The 23,529-nt window shown below is 42.3% G+C and overlaps 1 protein-coding gene across 9 annotated transcripts in view; it reads right to left on the bottom strand.

Moving 5' to 3' along the window:
- MAP4K4 (mitogen-activated protein kinase kinase kinase kinase 4) overlaps positions 1 to 23,529 on the bottom strand; it is a 165,515-nt gene that overhangs the window by 37,493 nt on the left and 104,493 nt on the right. For all 9 annotated transcript variants that reach the window (XM_063339309.1, XM_063339325.1, XM_063339316.1 and 6 more), the window contains exons 4-12: positions 20,877 to 21,002; positions 19,961 to 20,071; positions 17,012 to 17,102; positions 15,360 to 15,490; positions 12,985 to 13,039; positions 10,484 to 10,562; positions 8,335 to 8,510; positions 7,594 to 7,666; positions 6,927 to 7,137 (exon numbers count right to left, since the gene is read on the bottom strand). In XM_063339309.1, the coding sequence (XP_063195379.1) occupies positions 6,927 to 7,137; positions 7,594 to 7,666; positions 8,335 to 8,510; positions 10,484 to 10,562; positions 12,985 to 13,039; positions 15,360 to 15,490; positions 17,012 to 17,102; positions 19,961 to 20,071; positions 20,877 to 21,002 (1,053 nt within the window). The remainder of the gene's footprint in view (positions 1 to 6,926; positions 7,138 to 7,593; positions 7,667 to 8,334; positions 8,511 to 10,483; positions 10,563 to 12,984; positions 13,040 to 15,359; positions 15,491 to 17,011; positions 17,103 to 19,960; positions 20,072 to 20,876; positions 21,003 to 23,529) is intronic.

Genomic DNA, 23,529 nt, shown 5'->3' on the forward strand with positions numbered 1-23,529 from the left:
CTTTCCATAAGCAGCCTCTCTCTTAACACAGTTCATGATCTGCTAAGACTTCAATGGTGTTGGCCCAACAACCAAGGTTGATTTAATGCACTGCCCAAAACTTTGCCTACGAGAGAAGAAAGGCTGACCAAGAGCACGTCAGCCCCTCCCAGAACATCAAAAGCACCTGTATGTAAAAGAGGAAAAACAGCTGAGCTAAGCTTTTACACTTCTACAGATAAGCTTTCACTCATGACCCAAGTACAAACTGGTGCTGATAAGTCTGCTCAAGTCTGAAAAGAATCTGGGAAACAGCTCTAGAGAGCATGAACTGACTCATTTATGTCTATAGAGCACCATGTATGACTTCAGAGGAGACATTTTACATGCCCATACAGTCGTGACCAACTCTTCCTGCACTTCTACTGAAGCATCCAGTTACTCCACCTACCTCGAAATCCCAGGCAGCCTCCCACAACTGCCTAAGTGTCAAAAGACCCAGCTGTCTCCTGTTCAACCATCAACTGGGATTATCTCTACAGCATTTACCTCCATGACAGATTTCTATAATATGCTAAAAATTATACAAGAAATTTAAACTAAAAAAACCACACTGAAATTTAATCCCAAGAACAAAATGAAAACCTACATAGGTTATTCCTTTTCACATTTAGGTTAAGGTTAATACTATCACTGATTTCTGTTGAAGCAAAGCTGCCACAGGTTTGCCTGTCTTAAGGCACTCCAAGTAGCGTTGCAAGAGCACTCAGACTAAGCTTTTATTTGGGTTCACAAATCCAGTTACTGGTGTGTGTTTCATAGTTGTGCTCAACTGAATAAGCAAAGGTCAATCTACGCTCCCAGTGTTACTTCACGGGATGAGCTTTCTCTGCTCGGCACATTACCCTGCATGACTACGAAGTAACTGAAAGCCTTTTCCATCTTCTGGAATCAATACTGACATGACAGTGGAGAAGAAATATTGGGGGGAAAAAAGATGGTTAAGAATTAGTAGTACTTAAATAAAACAGGCTGCTTTACAACTCTCTTTAACTAGCTGCAGTTTTGGGAAAGATGCAACTTTCTTGAAGACCACTGTTCAAATACGCCCACTCTGTAACTGCGATGCCTTCCTTCCTGGCCCATAGCATCATCCTGGGTTCACTACCACCTTCCCGTGCCACGAGACATAAGTTCTTTTCTCCCGCACCTTTTCTGTATCTTCTCAGGAACACTGCTTCCTTACTCTTGCAGCTCCTCTCCTAAATAAACACATCTACCAGCCTTTTCTCTCTTGCTAAAGCAAGCTCTCTCCAATGAATGTAGATATAAAAATAGCAAAAGTGCTGCAAGGCAGCTATGGCACGCGGTGCGTTTCATAGGTTTCAGTGCTTCTCCTCCTTCATTTTTTTAAGCACTGTAAAAGGATTAAGTAGGCACTTTTATTTCTGAATATACGCATCTGTGTCAAACAATTTCTATATTTAAGTCAATATATTCAGGTGCCTCTTGGCTAATCGAGTCTGACAGGCTCTTTGTTTAAGAAAACTAAGATGTGAAATACAATAATTCTGTTGCCCTGAGGATGCAAGAGACAGCACACTGCTGACTGGTTAATATGCACATTTATCAACGCAAACACTTCTTAAACATATGAAGCTTGTCTGTCTAATGATATTGTGTTGACATTGTTAAGTGGATATATTGCAGATCTTGGGGTGGCATCATTCTCGCTACAAGGAAGATGGGCAGAGCTTAGGTCTTTCAGATTAAATGTATTCATCGCTTCTTGAATCAATGGAGAAGTATTCAGCAATAATTATAAATAACTGAGCTTAATATGGGAAAAATAAGTTACAAATTGACTAGCAGAGCTGATTTCCCATGGCATCACGAAATAAACAAAATCAGCTGTTAAAAGATGAGATTTTTTAAGCAAACCTTGAGACAGTTTGCTAGCTCAGCACGGACAACAGATACTTATTACCCAGCAAAAGAAAAAGAAGGATTCTCTGCCACCGGTCTGGGTTTAAGTCAAACCTCCAAAGCACAAATGTGCTATTGTCTACGTGCCAAAGTACACAGAGAGATGGGGTTTCTCAGCATCGCTTCCACCTTCCCATCAGACACTGCCTCAGCCCCTCGCCAGCTGGGTGGGAAGGGAGGCACCCGGCACTGCCGGAGCCTGCGCAAACGCCCGGCACAATCCCCTTATTCCCAGCCTTAGCCATAAGAGAAAAGTTTCAGTTCCTCTGCACGTGGCCTTTGAAACCTGAACATCGAACTACTGGCCGCTAACAAAGTGGAATTTGCTTTTAACAAGCCCAGGAAAGGAAACCTACAGTGACAGGCATCTCTTGGGTTCTAGTCTACATCTTGTCAAAGCCACGGCAAAGCTAGTTGGTGGCAAGCTGTCGTTGACCCACACTGGCTTCAGAAGCGGCCCTTTTGAGGACTTCCTACCATCTATCTGTTGGCAGGAGGTCACTTTCCTGACTGCCTCCAGCAATTCTTCCATGAGGACGCACCAAAGCCCTCGTCACCAGGTTCCTTAGGCTTGCGCAAAGGAGGGGAGAGGGACAGGGAAAACCATTAGTTAAAACCAGTGTCAGTTCCCTTTACAAAACTTGGTCTTCTGAATTCAAAAGTGCGATTGTTAGATATTGTAATTCTTATCAGGCACTAGAAAAAAGGCCTGATGTAAAACACTGTTGCCCAATAAAGAACAGGTATAGAGCTGGATTAATTGAAATTATGGATGCATATCCAGATCTTCTTTAGTTGGATACGGTATTACCAACTTTCTTGTACATGTGAGTTGAAAAGCTTATCTTCAAGGAGCTAACTGTTAACCAGAAGGTAAGAGCAGGAACTCTGTGAAGAAATTTCAGAGATGCCGGAACAGAATTTTGACAAGAGTCCATACAGCCTCAAATTACTGCATTTCACAAAACCTACATTTACTAAGCCAGCAGTAAAAAAAAAAAAAAAAAAAAAAAAAAAAAAAATCCAGAAAATACAGCGTCAATACTCTGGCTCCTTATCCAGGTTTAGGGTACACTAATGACGATCTCGTAATGGTACCCAACATCTCCAAATTGGAAGACCATGCAGTAGAGCATGATTTACCAGGAGGGGGCAATGCAACTACACATGCAGTTGGTGTACACCAACGAACTCAGGACCTCCTTCATACAGTGAATTGCTGAAGATAAATATAGACCCTCTAATTTTATATTCATAAAATATTATTACTCAGCCTTATATTCAGATGAAGGTTGACAAACAGATATATTAATGATTTATTTCACATAGAATTAGGTAGCCTAGTATCAGCTTAGGAAGAGGATTGGAAAGATTAATAAACAGACTTCTGCTTTGCCCACACTAGAGATAAAGTAGAAGTAGAACTTCTTACTCAGTACCAATCCAAACTGCAAGCAATTCAAATTAAGTAGATACGAATAATCTCCCCTTCTGTAAAAGAAACAAAGCCCTGGCAAAAACTGCCTGCAGGTACACCTACATTAGCATCTTGTTTCAGATCAGGAGTGCTCTTTTGAAGTGAATCATCCAATCATCTCCACTTACCAGGTTTTGTTTCATATTTTGAAGATGTCTTGGAGTGCCAGCCACTCCTTTTGGCTGAAATTAAAAAGGCAGATGCACTCCAACCACAAGCAGGCATGCAGTCTAGACCTCAGCTAATCCAAAGGAACTCCTCCTGTCTTCAAACACATGGAGTGAAGTCTTTGGGTCCTCAGCACTTTAATTATTGTGCTCCACAAATCTGCTTCTACTGGACTGTACTACCTGCCAATGGAGCTATAACCTACCACTTCAAAACCATCCATCTTAGGTTCTCATAACCAGAGAGAGACATCATTTAATGAAGTTAACCTGATCTGTGGAGGTCCACACAGAACGGGATCCCACTATGGCTAATTCTGAATTTCCCAAACCAGACTCAGTTTTGTGAAGTACACATTCAAGTGCCTTTCCATACCCGCCACACTGAGCACTGGTGTCTCCACGCTGCTGAACAGAAACAGAGACCCATGTTAGAACAGCCTGGAACAGCTCAGATTTCTCGTTATAGCCATCTAAACACTTATATAACATACAGCTGATATTTATGCAACTAATCTTTATATGACTTTTACAGGGGGGTGGGAGGGGAGGACAAGCAATCCCCTTCCCAAAATGTTTTAGGCAGTTTTCTGCACTTTGACCACATATCATTTCCACCTCCTAAATACTGCACAGATTATAAAGTTCCTGCTGCACAGATTATAAGGTTCCTGAAACAACGAGTTTTAGAAGTCACCTATATGACTTTTTAAAAGTAATCTTTTTTCTAATACTGCTGAGAATTACAGTTTTTGGCAGATGTCCTAAACACCGTTCTTGTTGCAGTCTCGGTCAAAACTGTCTAGGCTTTGTGCCAGCATTGTAAGAACAAGCCCTCAATTTTAATTTAGGAAGCCGGGGGGGAGGTGGGGGGCAACGGGGGGGGAAGTACAAGCAACTTGTCCAAGGAGATTATCTAATGCATAACATTCTTCCCAGAGAAAGTTGAACAGGTATATCCAAGCACACGATTACTCTACACAAGCAAAAATTACAAGAAAGCAAGGCTTGGTAAAAATATCAACAAAGTGGTGGAAGCCCAGAGATTCAATGCCTAAAACTAATCTTAACTCACATTACCAAGCTCTTCATTGTTTACTGGCTTCATCAAAACAGGGGAGGGTGACTTAAGGACAAAGTGACAACATTTCAATATTTTGGCCTTCAATTGTGTCACAACACTGATGTTTATCTAAATATGTGTCTACTGCCCTTCCCCCATCTGAAAGAGCTTGTTTTGGCTGTTGTTTTGTTAAAAATCACTTGGGATCATACATTTTTCCACCACAAGATCCAACAAACTAAGTGGATTTTTCTGAAAGCTCAATGTGAGTCTTTTTTTTAATTCACTTTAAGAACAATATGCCTGCCCCGTCACCTGCAAAAGGAAACCTTTATAGCTCATCGTTCGTATTTACGTCTCTAAGGGAACCAGGCTAAGGTTATAGACTCAATAAAAGGTAAAGGCTTTTGTCTTATAAACTGAGTTTACTGAGTAACCTTATTCAGTAATACAGCAACTTACATTACATGCCGTCTTGTGGTTGCTGAAGTTGTTAGTTCTCTTTTGTATTTTAAAAAGCAGGACTGATTAAATATAACTTTCAAGTAAATGCCTTTTCTTTTTAATTGCTCATTAAATTGTGATTTCTGCAACATCCCCAAAAAGTTCAAGCCTGTGCAGCAAAAAGGTGCATTGCTTTGCTTCCACTACAAGTAGCAGCATCTCCTTTATTTTAAAAAGAAGTTCCAGATTTAAAGGATTGCACTGATTACTAAAGTTAAATGACCTAGATAATTTAATTGTAACCCCCTTCCTAGCCAAAACAGTGCCGCCTGCAGAACCTTGGAGATTAAAGAGGCATATAAAAGAACTAATTGATTCCCATACTAAGCAAAATTTTGGAGGCTAAGCGCTATCTCAACTTTTCCCCACCTTTGACAATATCAATAAAATATTTTATTTTCCTATTGTCCCATGCTCTTTTTTCCTAGCCTCTTTTTATTATCTACTCCCCATGCAAAACCGCTACAGAGCCAGAGTCTAAAACCAGTTGGAAGAGCTATGATGTTTATCTTGGCGATCTCAGAAGGGTGGGGAAGAAACAGAAGAGAAATGGAGTTTATATGCCTCCCCTTTGTCCCTCCTCCTCGCTTCATGTGTGGCTGAGTCTTTGCTACCAATCCCTCCTTATAGCAGCACTAAGATCACTTGCACATTGAAAAGAGGGATGAGGAGCGTAATGTGACCTGGAAAGCCATTTGAAATTTTGTGTTATTTGTTATGAAAATACCTCACGGGATGCAAATCAACATTTGGCCCTGGTTGCATCCTCATTAAACATTACCAGGATTTGGAAAACCAGACGGGGTGTAGTTTTTCCATCATTGTTAAGTGAAAGGTTGAAACAGCAAGTCAAGCAAGAGGTCATTTAAGGACAACTGGAATTTGACCCTGCACTTCCTGAGGAGCCAGAGGACTGGTTTCACTTCAGCTCTGTGTCATACCCAGCTCTGGCCTGAAGAACTGTTTTGAAATCCTCCCACCTCTGAAGCTCACGCTGCATATTCCATCTACATATATATAAACGCACACGAGATCTTCAGAGGTGAAAAGTATGGCAGAACAATATTGTACGTATACATTCATTTTCTTTTATCTTCAGGTAGTGTATGCAAATTGCATACTTACCATCTCACAAAGGTATGATTTTCATATTTGTGATTTTTGCAGAATTATAATTTTAACACTGATTTATAAATCTAGGTGGCTTTTAGTCATAATGCTACTACGCTTGACAGAGTAATAAATAAAAAAATAGGCTTCTACCTGCCATGAATGAATGCCAAACACAGGTGTTTCAGAAAGCTTTGAAGGGAAATTTGAAGCATGTCATGGCCCCCAAAAAAGTAATCTTGAGGCACTGCCCACTTTAAAAAAAAACAATCTATCTGGGAATAATTAATGTCTCCCCTTCTCTACAGATACCTAAAGTCTAGACATGTTGCCTCTTCTTTGGAACAGAGACCAAGACATGGCCTCCCCCCAGATACCTTCAAACAACCCAGCTTTGGCTTCTGTTGCCTCCATAGGAGCAGCTGCATATTCAAATGCTTTGGAAGACAGCTCATATTCAAATAGCCAGACATGGATCTAAGTGCTTTACTCTATGTTTGCCAGTGTATTTGAACATGTTGTTTTCCTTCCTGAGATGTGCTGGGGCTAAAGGGAACTCTTTTGAATGGGTGTGGGAATGGGAAACACAAGCGGAAAAGGGGCTTGTTTTGTCGCCCGAGCTCCAGCCTCCGGTCTCTACCTCTTCTAGCCGCCTCCTTTGCTCCTTCTGCTGCTCGATACGCTTCTGCCTCTCTGCCAGCAGCTGCCTCTTGTACTCCTCCTGCTCCCGGAGCTGCTGCTCCTGCAGCAGCTGCTGCCTCCGAAGGGCCTCGGACCGTTCCTTGTTTTCCTGCTGCAGTCTCAGGAAATCACGTCGGAGGGTTGATTCTCCAGGCACATTGACAATGGAACTGCAACAAGAGGAAGTTAAAGCCTCCCGCACAATGAAGCCTGATGGGCCATTAAATACCTTTTCCAAAGCAGGGCAACATTAATAAAATATAGCACGATGTTAAATTTTAATCTCGTTTATTTCGGAGCGAAGACACTGGATGCATGTCAAATACAAGCTCTCAGTGGAAGGCGTGAAATGAGGCCAAGCAAAATAAGGACCAACTCTGACATTATGGAACCCCTGACCATAAATCTCCCTTCATCCAGAGCTCGCTGGCTCTAAGCCATATGAGGGGGAGTTTTAAAACCTTGAGCAGTCACAGAATAGGTATTGAAACCCTTTGGGTGGTTTGTGTGGCTTGTGCGTGCACTTAATAAGAGACAGAAATTTAGCCTGCTCCTGATTTATAGTCACAGACCTTCAGACTTACTTGGCATGGACTGCCCAGAGTCCTCCCAAAAGCAATTATTACCTTGGCTCTCCTTCTTGTTCAGGCACTTCCTCCTCTTCTTCCTCACTTCCACTATATTCATACTCCGTCTCATCTAACGGGAAAGAAACAAAGTCCTAGATAGCGCTTATCTTTAATTTCAGGACAGTAGGGAGTTCCAGTAGTGTCTTAGTAAACTGGTTCCTATCCTCTTCACTGAGAAGATCTATCCAGACACTAGAACTCATTCTACAAGCCCACCTTCCCACACTCACAGTGCTTTGCAGCAGACTTTCAGCAAATTCCCTGAAGAACACCAGGCTTTATATGTAGGATAAGACACCTAGAGAACCTCGGCACCACCCGAAAAAAGAGAACAGGCTGCCCAAGACATTTGCTTCATAGCTCTTGTGATGGGTTATTTCCTGCGAGTCTGACTTATGGCACCATTCCAGAAACAAACCTACCACAGATCAAAAAAGGGAAAGGCATATATGCTAATATCCTCCTAAATACTGCTTAATGCTTGTATGGAAAAGGCAGTGGCCCAGAAGTGAGTAAATTTAACTTATCTGAAAATAAGAGACTTAACTGATACTTTCTCTGTAGAGCACAGTACAAGACCTAAAAGTCTGCTGATAGCCAACATAGGAATTAAAAAAGAACCTTTTGAGGGTTTGGGTTGTTTGGAGCTTTTCCAAGGATGGGAATTTAGAATGCAAAGCAGGACAAAAATATGTGTTTTTAACAAGTTGCAATACTTGATTTTTAGAAGCTGCATACCTTTCTCTCCTCTCTTCTTCCTGGTCCTGTCTATATGGTCCTTAAGCTGGATTCGAACTTGCCTTTCATTTGGTTGGTCACGTATAAAGGGATGTTTCAAGAGCTGCTCTGTAGAAGGTCGCTGCATGTAATTCTTCACTAGACAACCTTCTATAAAGCTGAAAAACTTTTTTGACCTGAGAAAGCAGGAAACAAAACAAAACAAAACATGATCTCAGGTAAAACTTAGCTCAAACATTTTTTCTGTTCTTCCTCAAAACCTAATTCCTTTCCTCAAAGAGCATCACGTCCCAGAGGGCGGTACAAGTGCTGTATACAAGCGTGCCTCCTAAACAGAGCTGAGTGGGCTCCAGCCGAGCACTGGGCTGGATGGATACAGGGCGATACCAACATACCTGCAGCGCTTAGGCACAGCCTCACAGTAACGTGCCCTCATTCACAGGCATAATTGCCCTGAAAGGCAGGATCTATTAGTGAAGGCAAATCACGCAAACCCAGCTCTGCTACTTCTGGACCAGAGCTGGGTAGCATCCAGCTTGCTTGAAGCACAGGCAGGGCAGCTCTGGTGTGTCTCCACCTGCCCATGCTATCTAAGGGCACGTCTGCTTCAGAAGAGCCGTACCGAAAGCCACAAGAACTGTGGCCAACATTCCCCCGACACCAGCAGCACTGCGCTGCTTTTGTATGCACCTGGGCTCACTGAGATAGCTCTGCAAGAACTTAAGATTGTTTCATTTTTTACCTGAAGAGCCATGCAAGAAAAAAAAAAAATCCTTGTAGAACAATAGGCGGAGTTGGAACAGTGCTGTCTGTTCCACACAGGCACTTGGGGTCAGATTCTCACCAACACAATTTAAGGGCAAGAACTGAACTGAGCTCCTCCTGCACACCACATAAAGTGACAGGGCATGGAAGTTAGCTAAGCTGGAGCACGACCTTCCTAAATTTGCACTTTGAACTCTTGCAAGACGAACTCTCTGAGTGAAGTCACCAAACAAGCTGCCTTGCAAAATGCCAATAATGGAAATATTCAAAATTGCATTTTTGATCATTTGGCCTATTTTGTCATAACCTGCCACTGAGCACACCATCAAAACAGTTGAGCCACAGCAGCACCGGCTTTGGCCACTCACTTTTTGATTGCTTGGTGCTCTCAACCTGCTCCTGTGCTTGGGCAGCAAACACCTCCACTACACGGTTAAGTGTAAAATCAACAACGGTTTCTATCCATTGCTTCACTTTCCTACTGTAATCTGAGAGGCTGAATTCAAGGTAATTTTGCTACGTTTTTTTTTTGTATTCCTCACACTTTAAGTGTTATTATTCTAAATAAAAAGATTCATGAATGGCTTATGCAAATACGGTATATGCATCTCCATTCCTTTAACTTATGCAGAAAGCAAGTAGGAGAGAGGGAAAGGGATGCCTTGACAGTACAAGTGCATAAATAAGTCAATGCAGGCAAAGACCAAGCCCAGCAAGCAAGCTTTAGGTTATGTTGATACTGAATAGGCAGTCAAATCACTTCATTATTTTGACAGGACCACAGCATCCTATGATCACATTCAATCTATACGAAACCTCTTTCTAGGGAGTACTTTTGTTTTATATGTGCCAGTTGTAACCAGTAACTGGGAGGAAATCCTCTGATACTAATAGATTCTTCTCAGCTGGCAAGAAGCGCACAGTCAGGTTCAATCGTTTACGATAATTATAGTAAAAGCCTTCATTAGTTTTAATAGCTCCTTTCAACTTAGCAACTAGAACACTACAGTACTGTTCTCTTTCTGTGTTACAATACATTTGAGAAAACATACTGCATATTAAGAGCACTGCGGGAGTTTGTTTTTTAAAATATGGATACATTTGTCACCTTAGTACAGATGCTGCTGTGTCAAGAAAAAAGCTTGGTTTTTATTTTCACACAATTTGAGATAAAATTTCTCTGGGACAAACAGAACTAAATAAACAATGTGCACTTTTATTTCATGCTTTGATTCAGTGGCACAGAAGATAACAATTGAGTGATTTTTGCTAACTTAAATTGCTGTACAGTTCTGTGGAAGCAATAACAAAACAGTATGCAATGAGACACAAGAAAACATCATGCTACAAAAAGGGCTACAAACAAGGTATAACTAATACATACCATTTCTTGGATTTTAACCGCGGGGGAGGGTTCCTGGGTATCAGAAAGAGTGCCCTCATGGGATGCATATCACAAAGCGCTGAAGGAAAGAAAACAACCAAACAGAAACGTACAGAAGTTGGCTTCGTTGCTCTTTGGCAATACCACGGCTTCAGCTTCCACAACCATTCCTACCATCCCGACTGCATATGCAGCAGATGCAGACAGCAACGCAGATAATTGGAATTAGCTCAAAATGGCAACAATTCCACAGCTCAATGTGCCACGGGTGAAGAGAAAGAGATCGAGGCACAGATTAACCTTCAGAATCAACCATGATGGAAACATCTGTGCATGGCCCTCCTCCAGCCCCAAATCATCTAACTTACGTTCCAGTCAATAAAATCTTGGGAGATGATGATGGCAGAAGGGAAGAATGACACAGTTACTGTTTCATACAAGCTTCCCTCCACCTGCCCTTATGGAGGATGCCTCATTTTTACTCTCCAGAGTTGGAGATTTTCTTTACTCCTAGGACTGACAGTTTGGAAGCATGGGAGGGTCTGCATCAAAAAAAAAAAAGGATTCCCTGCAGAACTGAAATGCAAACCCGTGACTCTTGTCAAAAAAAGTCCTGTTGGTTTCAGCAGACACTTAGTGGGAGTCTGGGATCTCTGCTGGACAGCCTTTCCTGCTTTTCCATGGGAAAGCACCACGGCAGAGCGAACGCAAGGGAAAGAAGGGAGCAGGGAGAGAGGTAGCCCAACAAAGGTCACTAGAAGCAAATCCTCTGTTTTTACCATCTTCCTATGCTTGACCTCTTGCACTACCAGTCTCAGCCTGAATGATCACTGCAGGAAGAAGCAATGTTTTCCCACACAGCAGAAATTTAGGTGAAACAGACTGATCCGAAGAGGATTCTGGATTCAGAAATAAGGGGCCACAGCCTTGGCAGAGAAGCCCCTTGGATGCCTGTGGATCCCATCAGACCACCAAGCTCAGAGTCGGACTCTTCAGGCACCACTGGAGGCGGAGGCAGAGCCCACATGCCAGAGGACAGACCAAGGCAAGAGCTGTGCAGCATTTACACTGGATCTTTGCTTACTTCTCAAATGCCCCTCCTGTGCTTTTACACAAATAGGGGCCAAGCTCTGCTTCGGTTTGGAAATTAAAAAATATTATTGCCCAATTGCAGGCTTACAAAACCCACAGACACAGCTTCTAATTGAAAGCCATCCAGGCAACCCAATGCACTGAACAAAAAGGTACGGCAAAAAGGAGGTCAAGTAGTAGCTCAAACGCTGCTAATAAAGCGCTGGCTGAGGTGTCCTGGGAGCAGCTCTCACACGGGCATGCATGCAAACGTGCAATTAGGAAGAAAAAAAAAAAAAAACCAACAAAAACAACAAAAACAACAAACCATCAGACCTCCCAAAACATGAATCATAACAAAAGTGTTGTGATTTGTTTTATAAATTTTACATTAACAACAAAAAAAAAATCAGGCAGTGGCTATAATGAAACGACCATATTTTAGCTGGAAAATATGGATATATTAGGAAAATATCAATACTTTATTTCAACATGATTATGTCAAAAACAGAGGTTTCAAGCTGGACTGTGGCATGGTGGTTGTTTATGCGTAAAAATAACTCACTCACTTTTAGGTACCTTAGGCTGTTATTTGTCAAATACAGAGCTCCAGTTGGGGGTGAGGGTAAGAATCTTTGCTAGTTCAATAAGGACTTTCATAAAAATTACCAAAGCATCATGCCTAATTACTTTTATTTTTAAATCCTTCTGTCCTCCTCACACGTAGCTGCTGTTTGCTCTGATATTCAGAAAGAATAACTATGTGAGGGGAAAATAAGGTATAAAGTGTTGTGCATTTTTGGTTTCCAGGTTTCTCTCTCAAAAATACCATGTCAACTGATTAAGTATTGTCAAGCAGGGAGCAGTAGGTTCAATACTTTGTGTTGAAGACAGATTCACAGTTTAAGTCATCTCACTGCTAAGGAAGACCAACACCAGCCACTGATGAGTGGAAACAAAAGGAGAAGCGATATTAGCATTACCCAGACCGACGGAAAGCCAATGCAGAAACAATTGCTACAGATGCTTTTTTCATTAAGGTCGGTTTTCTCGAGGCCCTACTGCCCCTCTCCCCAGTTGAAGTTTCAGCATCCCAGGCCAGACCATATACAAATTGGGACACAACTCCAAAACACAATATACTACCCACAGGAAGGAAGTCTGACACTCAATTAGCTCCCAAATATTCCTGCTATAGAAATTAAATTACTGCAGTCTGCACTGTAGTCCTTAAACACAATCCTATCTTTATCAAAAGCATTGCTATTTATGGGATTTTATATTTATAGGGCAGGCAAAACCAAAGAGAACAGAAATAACATGAGGATACTTTCCGAAACCTCAAAACTAGGCTTGGATTACAACCAGCATCTCCCAAGTATACATTTCAGTCTTAATCAGCCCATTGGAGAAGCACATGTATCACTTACGGGGAGCTCCTTCTGCCATCTCTATGGCTGTAATGCCGCATGACCAAAGGTCACTCTGCATAAAAAGAGAGAGACCATATGTTAGTAGGTGGATTTACCCATTCAGACAGTAAGACAGTACTATTTACAGAGGCCCTGTAGGTGAGACTGAAACCAAATACCAAAGCTATTTGAACAATATAAGCTACTTTTTTTTTTTGGTAACAGTATCATAAAATCCTACTTGTCATATAATACATATATCTACACAAATGCACACACATATTCATACAGATTATGCGAATGACCCGTTCTAATAACACATAAAAATATATTCACATTAGGACAATGAAAAATACCTTGGCCCCAAAGCTAAGTCTATGAAACAACAGAATTTTCAATCCTTGTTTACAAAGGACCAAACATTTCCCTATGGTACATTCACAGAAAACACGGTATGCATTTCCCCAAACAAAAGATGGAGATATGAAGACTGCAGGGTAAAAAAAACCCAAACCTGGCAGGTCTTTTTCAGTGTCTAAACCAGAAAATAAGCAAACAAATACAGATTACTGGAATACGCCTAGTCCTGAACGTTCATCTATTCCCAATAGTCAAATAATAGTTTTATCTAGGAGAATAGCCATCACTGATTAACTTGCAAGAAGCCTCTGTTGGACATGTTGCTTGGAGCCAAAGCAAACCTTCCTTCCCTTATCACCTCAGCTTTGTTTGAAATGTTACAGAACAAGAGTCCTTCAGTGGGAGCCTTTCGAGGTACCACCTCTGGCCAGTGCCCCTGCCGACAGAGAGCCTGGGGGAGAGCCAGGAGGGTCACACACAGGCAAGAGCTGGAAGAGTCCTGGAGAGGAACCAACTCCAGAGACTGCCGCAGCTTATGGGGCAAAACGCTGGAGGAGGCTGCTGAAAGAGAGCTGTTCTTCAGCAAAGCAGTCTTCACTGCTTGTCAGAATTATGACTTCTTAAAAAAATCAGTCAAAACCAATGAGCAAATAAGCTCCTCTTGTGCTACAAGCAGAGAAGCATTTCTAATGATTGTCTCTTCTTCTCTTGGTCCAATCCAGCCATTTAAGCTAAACTGCACAGCCTCATGATCTGACAAAATCTTTCAACCTTTCATTTTTTGGGGGAGAGAGCCCTCCGGGCTCCACCAGGATCAATAAACTGGTGTTTTCAGAGGCAAGAGGAGTTATTTTTCACATCACTACCACATTAACAGATATTGCAGAGTTTTCCTCCTTTATTAGATCATTTAATAGCCACCCTTCCTTCCTAATAACTCCATCTGCAAAGATATAAAGCATTATCTTTGGTAAAATGAGATGTATGTAAAAAGCTATTACCAAGATGTAAAAAGTGATTCGATCAAGAGAAATAGGATCAATCTGATCCATCTTACTTAGTCAAAAGGTACAAAAACACCAATTCAAATAATCTGGTTTTTTTTATATAGATTTACACATACACAAACATACTGCTAGCTAACACCACTATCAATCTCAGCAAATTGATATAATTTATATTCAGCTCTAAAATTCATTGTACGGCTTTAATCACAGGCTTTCTGATATCTTCATTGCCCTTCTTCGTTAAAAGTTGGAACAACTGCATTAGCCTAAGTGAAGATTTTTTAAAAAGTGTTATTGTCTTTTTAATTTCCTTGTGCTTTCATTAAAGCAACCTGAGAAGAACTAAGATTAGACTAGCAATTTCACTAGAGAGTGATGCTTTCACTAGAGAAATTTAACTTTAAATACACATAAGTAATATTCTTAAGTGTAGCGCAAATATCATCAAGCCAATTATAGTTTTGCAGTAATTAAATCTTTGGTTTGCAGCAAACTATGTAAAAGATTGTCTTTGTTGAGAAATGTTGCGATGGAAAAATTTTTCTCAACACGTATATGTATCTTGAAATCAGGAACAGACACGGTTTAAAGAGCTCGTTCTGTACTTCACTGGCTCTCCAGACGGTGGTTTCATTTAAGGCAACACCTAAAATGCATTGTTCTGGGTTACTACAATAACTGGGACATAGTTTAACACAATTTAAAGTACAATCATTATACAAATTGAGAACACAAGCACTTCCAGTTAAACTCTTTGCTTTCTCTGAGCACATACAGCACACTGAAGTCCTACTCCTTATGCCTCGAAGCTACAACAATACAAGTAACAGCACCTGTTGAAGGTCACAATTTGGCAGTGACCCATATCTTGTACTCCTATAATAAGAATATACCTACACAAAATAATATTACTCCTACAAAGCATAAGAAGTCTCAAAAACTGCCGTTGTTCATGGATGTTCATACTGCAAGTGCAGGGTTTTTGTATGTTGGGGTGTTTTTATTCTGTGAACAAGACTCTCTTACTCTGTAATCATACGTAGCATCTGGATTTTCATCACAGGCAATAACTTCTGGAGCCATCCAGTACGGAGTTCCAATAAAAGTGTTTCTCCTGCCAACTGTCCTGTCCAGCTGAGCGCTCACACCAAAATCCACTGCGGGTGGGAAAAAAGTAAAATAAAATAAGAGGGGAAAAACAATGCAGTGCTTACTTCTGTAAGGTGATTTGGAACTAAAACCCTGTGGACATTCCACATGGGAGGACCACGCTAAGGAGAAATATAATGACTAATACTGAGGCAGCCAAGCCCTTGCGGTTCACATGTGCTTGGGCCACAAGTGTAAAGAGACACGGCAGTGTACGACCACCTCTCCTGCACCTCTCACCGGCCTGCCTGTAAGGAGGGAGCTTACAGCTGCAAAAATAGTGCCTGGGAGGCTGAGGAAGGGCCATTCTCTTCCCAACGGCTGAAACCAAGCACCTTTGCCTATAGAGGGGGAGCTGCTTCCCAGAGGTACCTCTCATCCTATGGGAAAACCACACGCATAAACACGTCTCCTTTTCAGCTGTCCACCTTTTCTGCTCTAAAATTGAACAGCAAAAATCATCTGTGGCTCAGTGAATTGCTCTCTGCACTCTCTGCACAAAGCAGACGCATCGATAGGAGCAAAAGACGTGGATTATTCCAGAGGTGCCAACTTTGAGCACATACGCACAGGGGTTGCAAAAGAGATGCCCATTTCATCACCGGGCAATTACGTTACAGGGGTGTTGTCCTCCCCTCAGTTCTCCCGCTCATGAAAACAGGGATATATGCCTTTCTGTACCAGCAACTGCATCTGCTCTAGGAGGGCCTGTGTAGCTTCACTGCATCCATCATCTGAGTGACACCTACAAACTGGTGTAGATGAGCTCGGTGGGACCAACGGTTTGGGACTGACCGTGCTCTACTTTGGACCAAAAGGAGGAAAGCTCTCCCAAGAGCTTCCTCCTCCAGCAGCCGAGACATCTTCCCATGCCTCGTGCTGCAGGAAGGTGTAATGCAAAACAGAAGGGATGTGGGCTGGGTGGGAGGGCTTCAGTATGGCTCTATATTTAACCAAAAAAAGGTGGCGAATGTAGCGTGATACAAACACAGAAGGTTAAAGCGTGCAGTAACTGGAAGATACAGATTAGAGAGAAGGAAAAAGAGTTCGTCCACTTGGAAGGGAAAGAAGAGGCCAGGGATGAGCACGGTTTTCAGCAGGCATGCCAGAGCCAGAGCTGCATTTTGAACTTGATGCCACAGCTCCCTCGAGCGTGCCGTCCAGATCGTATTTTTGTGTCCAGAACCTGCACAGCAGGTGCTATTTTAATTAAAGCCAAATAGAAGAGTGACTTCCCGAGCCCAGAATAAAGGGAACCAGAAACAACCCAAGTCACGCGTGGCTCGGTGGGGGGCACAAAACGGTCCCCTTACCGATTCCGGCATGAAAGCCAACATCTTCTAACAGAATGCATGCCATCCTCCCGAAGGAAGAGGAAATACGTGCAGGGCCGTGATTCATGCGGGAGCAGTGACAGAGCGCACATGCTCCACAACATGTTGCAGGGCTCTTAGAGGATAAAATCAGTTTGGGAACATTGGAAAACAAAGGCTGAACAAATGTGGAAGTGGACACATGCGCCTACTTACCGAGTTTCACTTCTGCATTCTCTGTTAACAACACGTTTTGCCCTTTGATATCCCTGTGAATCACATGATGGGCATGAAGATGTGCCAACCCCTGCGTTAAGGAGAGGAAGGAGAGGACATTCAGGTTCATAGCTTAGCAACAGCCTACCCGTACCCAGCACCCCCACCGCCCATCCCACTGGGTCTCAGGCTCTTGGTCCCATTACCCACGGGAGCCTTGTATCACCACACCGCCCACGCATAGCTTTTGGGCATGGAGCAGGTACGCAGGCCCCAGGTGACACACACCCTGCCACCTAAATACAGCCCAACATCTGCACTGTGCAAACGCCTCTCAGCTGGCACATGAAGGAAGCTCACAGACAGTCTCCGTGCAGTGACACCATAAATGACATCAAGTGTCAAGTGTACGTCACTGGCATCTGACACACACACACAGGGTCACCCAGAATTTTGTCCGGCGAAGGAGGGTGGAGGGAAAAAAGAGGCAGCACCAGCATGCACGCATGCACCCCCAAGGAGGTGGGAGGGTGATGGCGAGGGACGACTGACGACAGACAAAAGCTCTGCTACAAAGCTGCAGTTCTCTTCTCTAGCCTCCATAAATATGAACCCAGATAATTGTTCCTCAGGAAAAAAAAAAAAAAAAAAAACATGCAAAAGAAAGAAAAAAAAAAAAGACAAAAAAGGCATGAGCATTATACTTTCCAAAGGAAACAAAACCTCCTGGCATACGGTGCTTTTTGTTGAGACAGCACCTGGATGCATGCCCCAAAGCGTTAGCCATGTGGAGGTGGAGGGAGGGCTGAGGAAGACATATGTTGCATTTTACTCTCTAATGTAATTGGGAGAACAACAGGCAACCCTCTTAGCAACTGCCTGTATTTTGGTTTCTTCTCAGCTCTCTGCTCGGAAAATTGTAGTCTCCGGTGGGATTGCCTTGCCTGTTCGTGTTGCCCTCATAGGCTTTTAATGTTTTATGAAAAATAAAGAAATAGAACCTTTACAGCTGCAAGAGGTTAAGAGAGTAGTGGTTGCTGTAGAGAAAAATTTCCTAACACATGTTCTTCATTAAATGATCATTTACCAGTTTGCCTACATAACCATTGGGCCATTTTCTTTTTTTTTTTTTTAAACAGTTAATAAGCGTGACAAAAAAACCACCATCCCCAGCTCCTCCCCACACATGTCACAAGCGCATCAAGTGAGCGGCTGATGTCCCCGAGACCCTTCGCTGGCTGCTGATGCTAAGCGTGCTCTTATTTTTCACAGGAATAAAGGCTTTTCCACAGCTTCACACAGGATACTTTTTAAAGCCTTCTGCTACGCCGACCCAGCCAGAGAGATAATCGTCTGTTCTCTGCAGAGAACCACCTAACCTTAGTTGAAAAACACATTTGGGTTTGGGAAGGGCTGGGAGGAGACAGAGGGGCACTCCTCCATTCTCCTGCTGTCCCCAGGCCACTCCAACCACACAAGGACCCTCACCTTTTGTCTCCACCTGCACCAAACTTTGGCACTTCATCTCATTTTAACTTTCTGTTACACAACCTCTCTCCTCAGTTTCTGACAAACTCAGTATCGAATCAGGTTTTGCAACACCTCATAGCAATGTGAGTTTAGCATTCCTTTTTTCCAGATATTCCAGTTCCTGCTAGCAAGCAATTAAGGCTCCTTTTGCAAATCTCTCAAAGGAATGAGAAAATAGCTTTCACCTAACTCTTTTCTAAGGTAAATCACTTTTTCGTTTTCTCAGTGAGCATGATTGCTTTACCTAAGGAGAACTCAGGATGAATGCCACATAGCATGCAATACCTCCAAGGTCACACAGTTCTCAAATCAAGCATAAGATCGGTCCTGCACAAGTTAGTTTCCCCCATATTAAAGCATGCTATCCGTTTTATTTGAAATAAAACCATCAGTAGGTATTCAACTTTTTTTCTTCTCCCTTGTAAACAACTTAAAATGTGCCAGCTCAAATGCCAGCAGCCAGACTCTCTCCTAGCATTTGGAATTAGAGCAAGAGACCACAATCGTACATCTCCCTCCCTCACCATCTTAAAAATTGCCAAGGCGGAGCAAATGTGTAACACAGACAACAGCAGCACTCATTTATGCAAGAGCCAGTGGTGGTTTCCTTTAACATAAAGCCCTTCAGAACTTCATTTATGATGAGGCAATTGAACAAACATACTGTGTAGTGGTATGGGTAGGAGGCAATTTGTTTTACAAAGAAGCACGAGGAAAACCATACCAGATTTACTTAGCGCAGCAAACAAATGCCAATTCAAAAAGTACTTAAACTGTACCAACTGGAAATTAAGTCTGAAGAGTAATTAGTTAAAGCTTCAGTTTTAGAAAAACTGGTAAGCGGCATCCCTCTTCCTGAGAAACTTTTGCAGCGCCGTCTGCTCGCACTCCGCAGCACGCAGCCACATACGACGTAGCTGCTTTGCTCTAGACAAGCTGCAGGAACATACGATATGCAAGTACATCGCAGCACAGAAGTCCTGACTGCCGGCCTGAGCCAACAGCTCCCTTCTTCCATAGACTTGATTAGGAGCAGAGAAAGACGACCGCAAGCACATTCAGAAAAGCCCACTCCATACCCTGTGGGGCTACGACACTGTTAGAACCTCAAGGCTTCGCAAAAACAGTGTCTTATGGACACTGTTTCACAGCTTCTACAATTGGTATGGTCACTGGCTCTTCTGCTGGCTTCTCATGACTGAAAATTGCTGTTTTCTGCAAGGCTGCTGTTACAATACAGTACAACTCACACTGAGTTAAATGATGTGAAGCAGACATCTATCTGCTCCCACGCACTCTCCAAGCGATGACATGGCTAACGGGATTGATCAGAAACAGCTTCTTGCAGAACCTCAAGCTAGGCTACATCTCTATAAGACTGTTCCTGTGTTTTCATGTGGAGCAGACTATTTTCCTTACCCGGAGAATCTCTCTGGAGATATATGCTATCCAGTCTTCTTTCAGAGTATTCCCTTTCGTATTCTTAACAAGGTCTGTGATAGAGCCTGCTCCACAAAACTCCATAACAAGCTGAAAAACAAATATCAGCATACAACCGACATTAAACACAGTTCCCAGCTGTCTAGCGAAGCAAAATAATCAGGTTGCAACTTTTATTTGGGAAACCCTTGTGAAGCAGAGAATATCATTTATTTTACATCTCTGCCTGGAAAATGGATTCAAACCAAATGTCTCCAATGTGTGTCAGACATATATGGAATATGTCTCACATTAGTTACCACATTTTCAAGGACTGATTTAATCACTGTAATTTAATGCTGGGAATCTGGATTTGCTCAGCTATGCAAAATGCATTAGCAGCAACAGGAGTAAGAGCACATCCAACGCTGAAGGAATCAAATTGATCACACCATTGCAATACATCTTATTCTTTTAACTCCCATGTATTTATGGAAGAACATGTACTGATGTCTGTACCCTGCCATTTCAAATCCAAACTTCAGTCCTCTAGAGGGTGTAGATGAGGTGGGATGAGAAATGCAATGGGTACAATTCTCAAGTGCAGCTTTCTTTTTTCAGCCACACATTCTTACTGCTCAGCTCATCTGCCTTGTTCCCATGAAACTTGTTACTATCCATCTGGGAAATGGGGAAAAAAAAGTTATTTAAAGAGCAAATCCATTGCTAATAGCAAACCTTGGTTCAGCCATCCTCTTAAGGATGCGTGATGAGCCTACGTGATTCACTTATCTATCTGTTCAGGCAAGCACCAAATTCTATTAGCTTGTCTTTCCACAAGGTGATATTTCTGTCATCCTCAAACTATATCCAAAAGGGAAAGACTTATGAACATGCTTGAGAAATATCTGCTTACCCACAGTTGGTCGTCATGTCCTGGAGGACTTTTCTTAATGAAAGCACCATAATAAGTTGCAATGTTTCTATGATGAGAATATTTCTTTAGCATATTAATCTCCAGTTTGATTTCTTCTTCTTCGTCCTTTGGAAAAAACACAAAACCCCATATGTTTAATACACCACTTGCATTATTTATTTCCTCTCTTCTTTCACACAAGTAGATTTTTCAAAAGTTCAATTTATACCAGCATCATTGCTTAGTAAACACATCCTACGTTCATGTCATCAAAATCCTGTTTATTAGGATGGTCTAAAACAGACCTTTACTTTGTCAAGTTTTCAGTAGCGCAAAAAAGCAAATGGAGGATACGCTGGACTCCATCCAATGATGGAGCAGGACAGGATCTGTTTAAAAACCCTGTGCTTGTAATACCTTAAGCAAATACATAGCTAGCAGGCTTTTATTCTACATAACCCAGAGAGCTAGAAAACCAGAAAATTCTGTGAATTTACGATATAGAGTATTATTTCCACCTTCCTCATTTTTTTTTTCCCTTTAATTTTGAAAATCGCAACCAGTTATATTTAAATGCCAGGCAGTGGATCAATGAAGCCAGCTGCCGAAGCAGGCCCTCGGAGGTGGGTCCCCCCATGGTGACGGGGTTCCACCTCGGTGCCGGCACTGGGCTGGTGCAGGAAAGCCAAGAGGTGGAGATCAGGAATTCCCCTTTGCTGCGCAGACAAGGCGTTTGCCTCGTGCACAAGTTTCCTTCTCCTCCTCCATCTGCCTCTGTGGAGGAAGAGCAAGTGCATCATAAAGAGAGAACCGGGAGCCCAGGCGGTAAACAGGATGCTGGGACACAAAGGCAGAAGAAGGATTTCCCCCAGCTCCCCCTGCCTGAGCGAGGTGCCAAGCAGAGAGCAGCTCAGGTGAAGGGAGGTCATCCCTTCAAAGAGCTGAAATAGCTAACACTACGCAACAACTCCCTTAAAACCACCCACAATTCGCTTTTGATGTGACAGTGGGACGCGTTGCACGAAGTGATCCATGCACGCTTTGAGGTGATGTCTGAGCAGGCAGCCAGCAGATACAGAAGAAGAAGGAGGAGCAGACACCACCCCAGCCCCAGCTCTCTCTTACCATACCCAGAGAGTGGGAGCCCTCATCTACCACCTCTCAAGGCAACAAATGAAAAGGCAGCGGTTTACCCCTTTAGGCACAATCTTTATTCGCTTTGCAATTTTCTAGCTTTATATATCTGGGGGGAAATTGTCTACCTTAAATTGATTCCAGGAAGAAACCGAAACCTCTGTTCCCTAGGGTGGCTGGCTGATGGAAACGGTAGCACGTATTTTGATTATCCTGTAATGTCAAAGCTGATTACATGAGAAAATTTTAAGCCTTAAACTTCCTTGCAATTTGTACCACACTAGCAATCAAATATCCTATTCACGACATATGCAGATGTTAATACTAAGTACATGTTAACTATTTATACACACTGGTACGCATGGCTTTAGCGAAAGAAACCACACGATGCTACAAAGCAAACAATTATTTCAAATACACTAATACTGGGATGCAGTGCTTACTCGTAAACTATTATGAGAGAATTCCAAAAATGCACCAGGGATAAACTATTCTTAAATCTTCTCATGACGCATCTTTAAAGTAAAATACTTCGTATTTCTGGAACACTGAATAAAACAGTAAAATAATCTTGTAAATCAAAGTTCCCAGTGAACAGCAGCCTTGGGAGAAAGCGTTATCAGAACAGCTTTTTGAGCCAAAAGCTAACTCAGTACTTCCTCAGCTGCTTCTCTTGTCCTTGCTGTTGTGCGATTTTTTTTATTTAGACCATATGCAAAAAAAAAAAAAAAAAAAAAAAATAGAATACATGTTTGTACTAGAAACTACCACACTGAACTTTGAGTTTAGGCAAAAAAACCTGTAATAGCAGCATTGTTAAACGCAATGGTTTGGGACTTAATTGCTGATAGGTTAATACCTGTAATTGGATTAATCTGCTGTTTTGTACTGACTTTGTCTATGAAAATTATTTCCTACCCTCAGCACATGAACACAATAGCTTTTACGATACAATGGGCAGGATGTCCTAAAGGTTGTTCACGCTTATCTATTTTAACAACGGCCAACATGACAATGCTTAGACAGGATCTATTTCTGAAAAATAAAATAAATTTAAAAAAACCCACCACAAAAATAATTAAAAAAAACAAACAAACAAACAAACAAAGAACAAACAACTACAAAAAAAGGTGCACACAGACCCAGCAGGCTGCAGGCAGTTACTGCTCTTTCAGTTCTTCCTCGTGGCTGCGTCAAAGCACCTGCTCAACGGCCTACAGCACCCCCAAGCATCTCGCTTAACTAAGGCTAATAATGGTCCTAAACTCCTATTTCAGCCGTCATTGAGCATTTGTTCACAACAAGGATGGTGTCTCACCTACGGTTCCATCCAGTCCAAATTCCAGCCTACAAAAACAAATGTATTCAGTAATTCCTGCCAGGCTTTGGAGGACTCCACTTACTTAGTGTGGATCGATAAATCCCTGGCACTGAGTCCTGAAGACTTTGTGGCGACAGGAACTATCATGAGGATTAATCAGCACAGAGAAGGCTGCAGTATCACTGCAGTACAGCAGTT

The sequence above is a fragment of the Chroicocephalus ridibundus genome, chromosome 1 (genome assembly GCF_963924245.1).
Source record: "Chroicocephalus ridibundus chromosome 1, bChrRid1.1, whole genome shotgun sequence".
In the NCBI taxonomy this organism is placed as follows: Eukaryota; Metazoa; Chordata; class Aves; order Charadriiformes; family Laridae; genus Chroicocephalus; species Chroicocephalus ridibundus.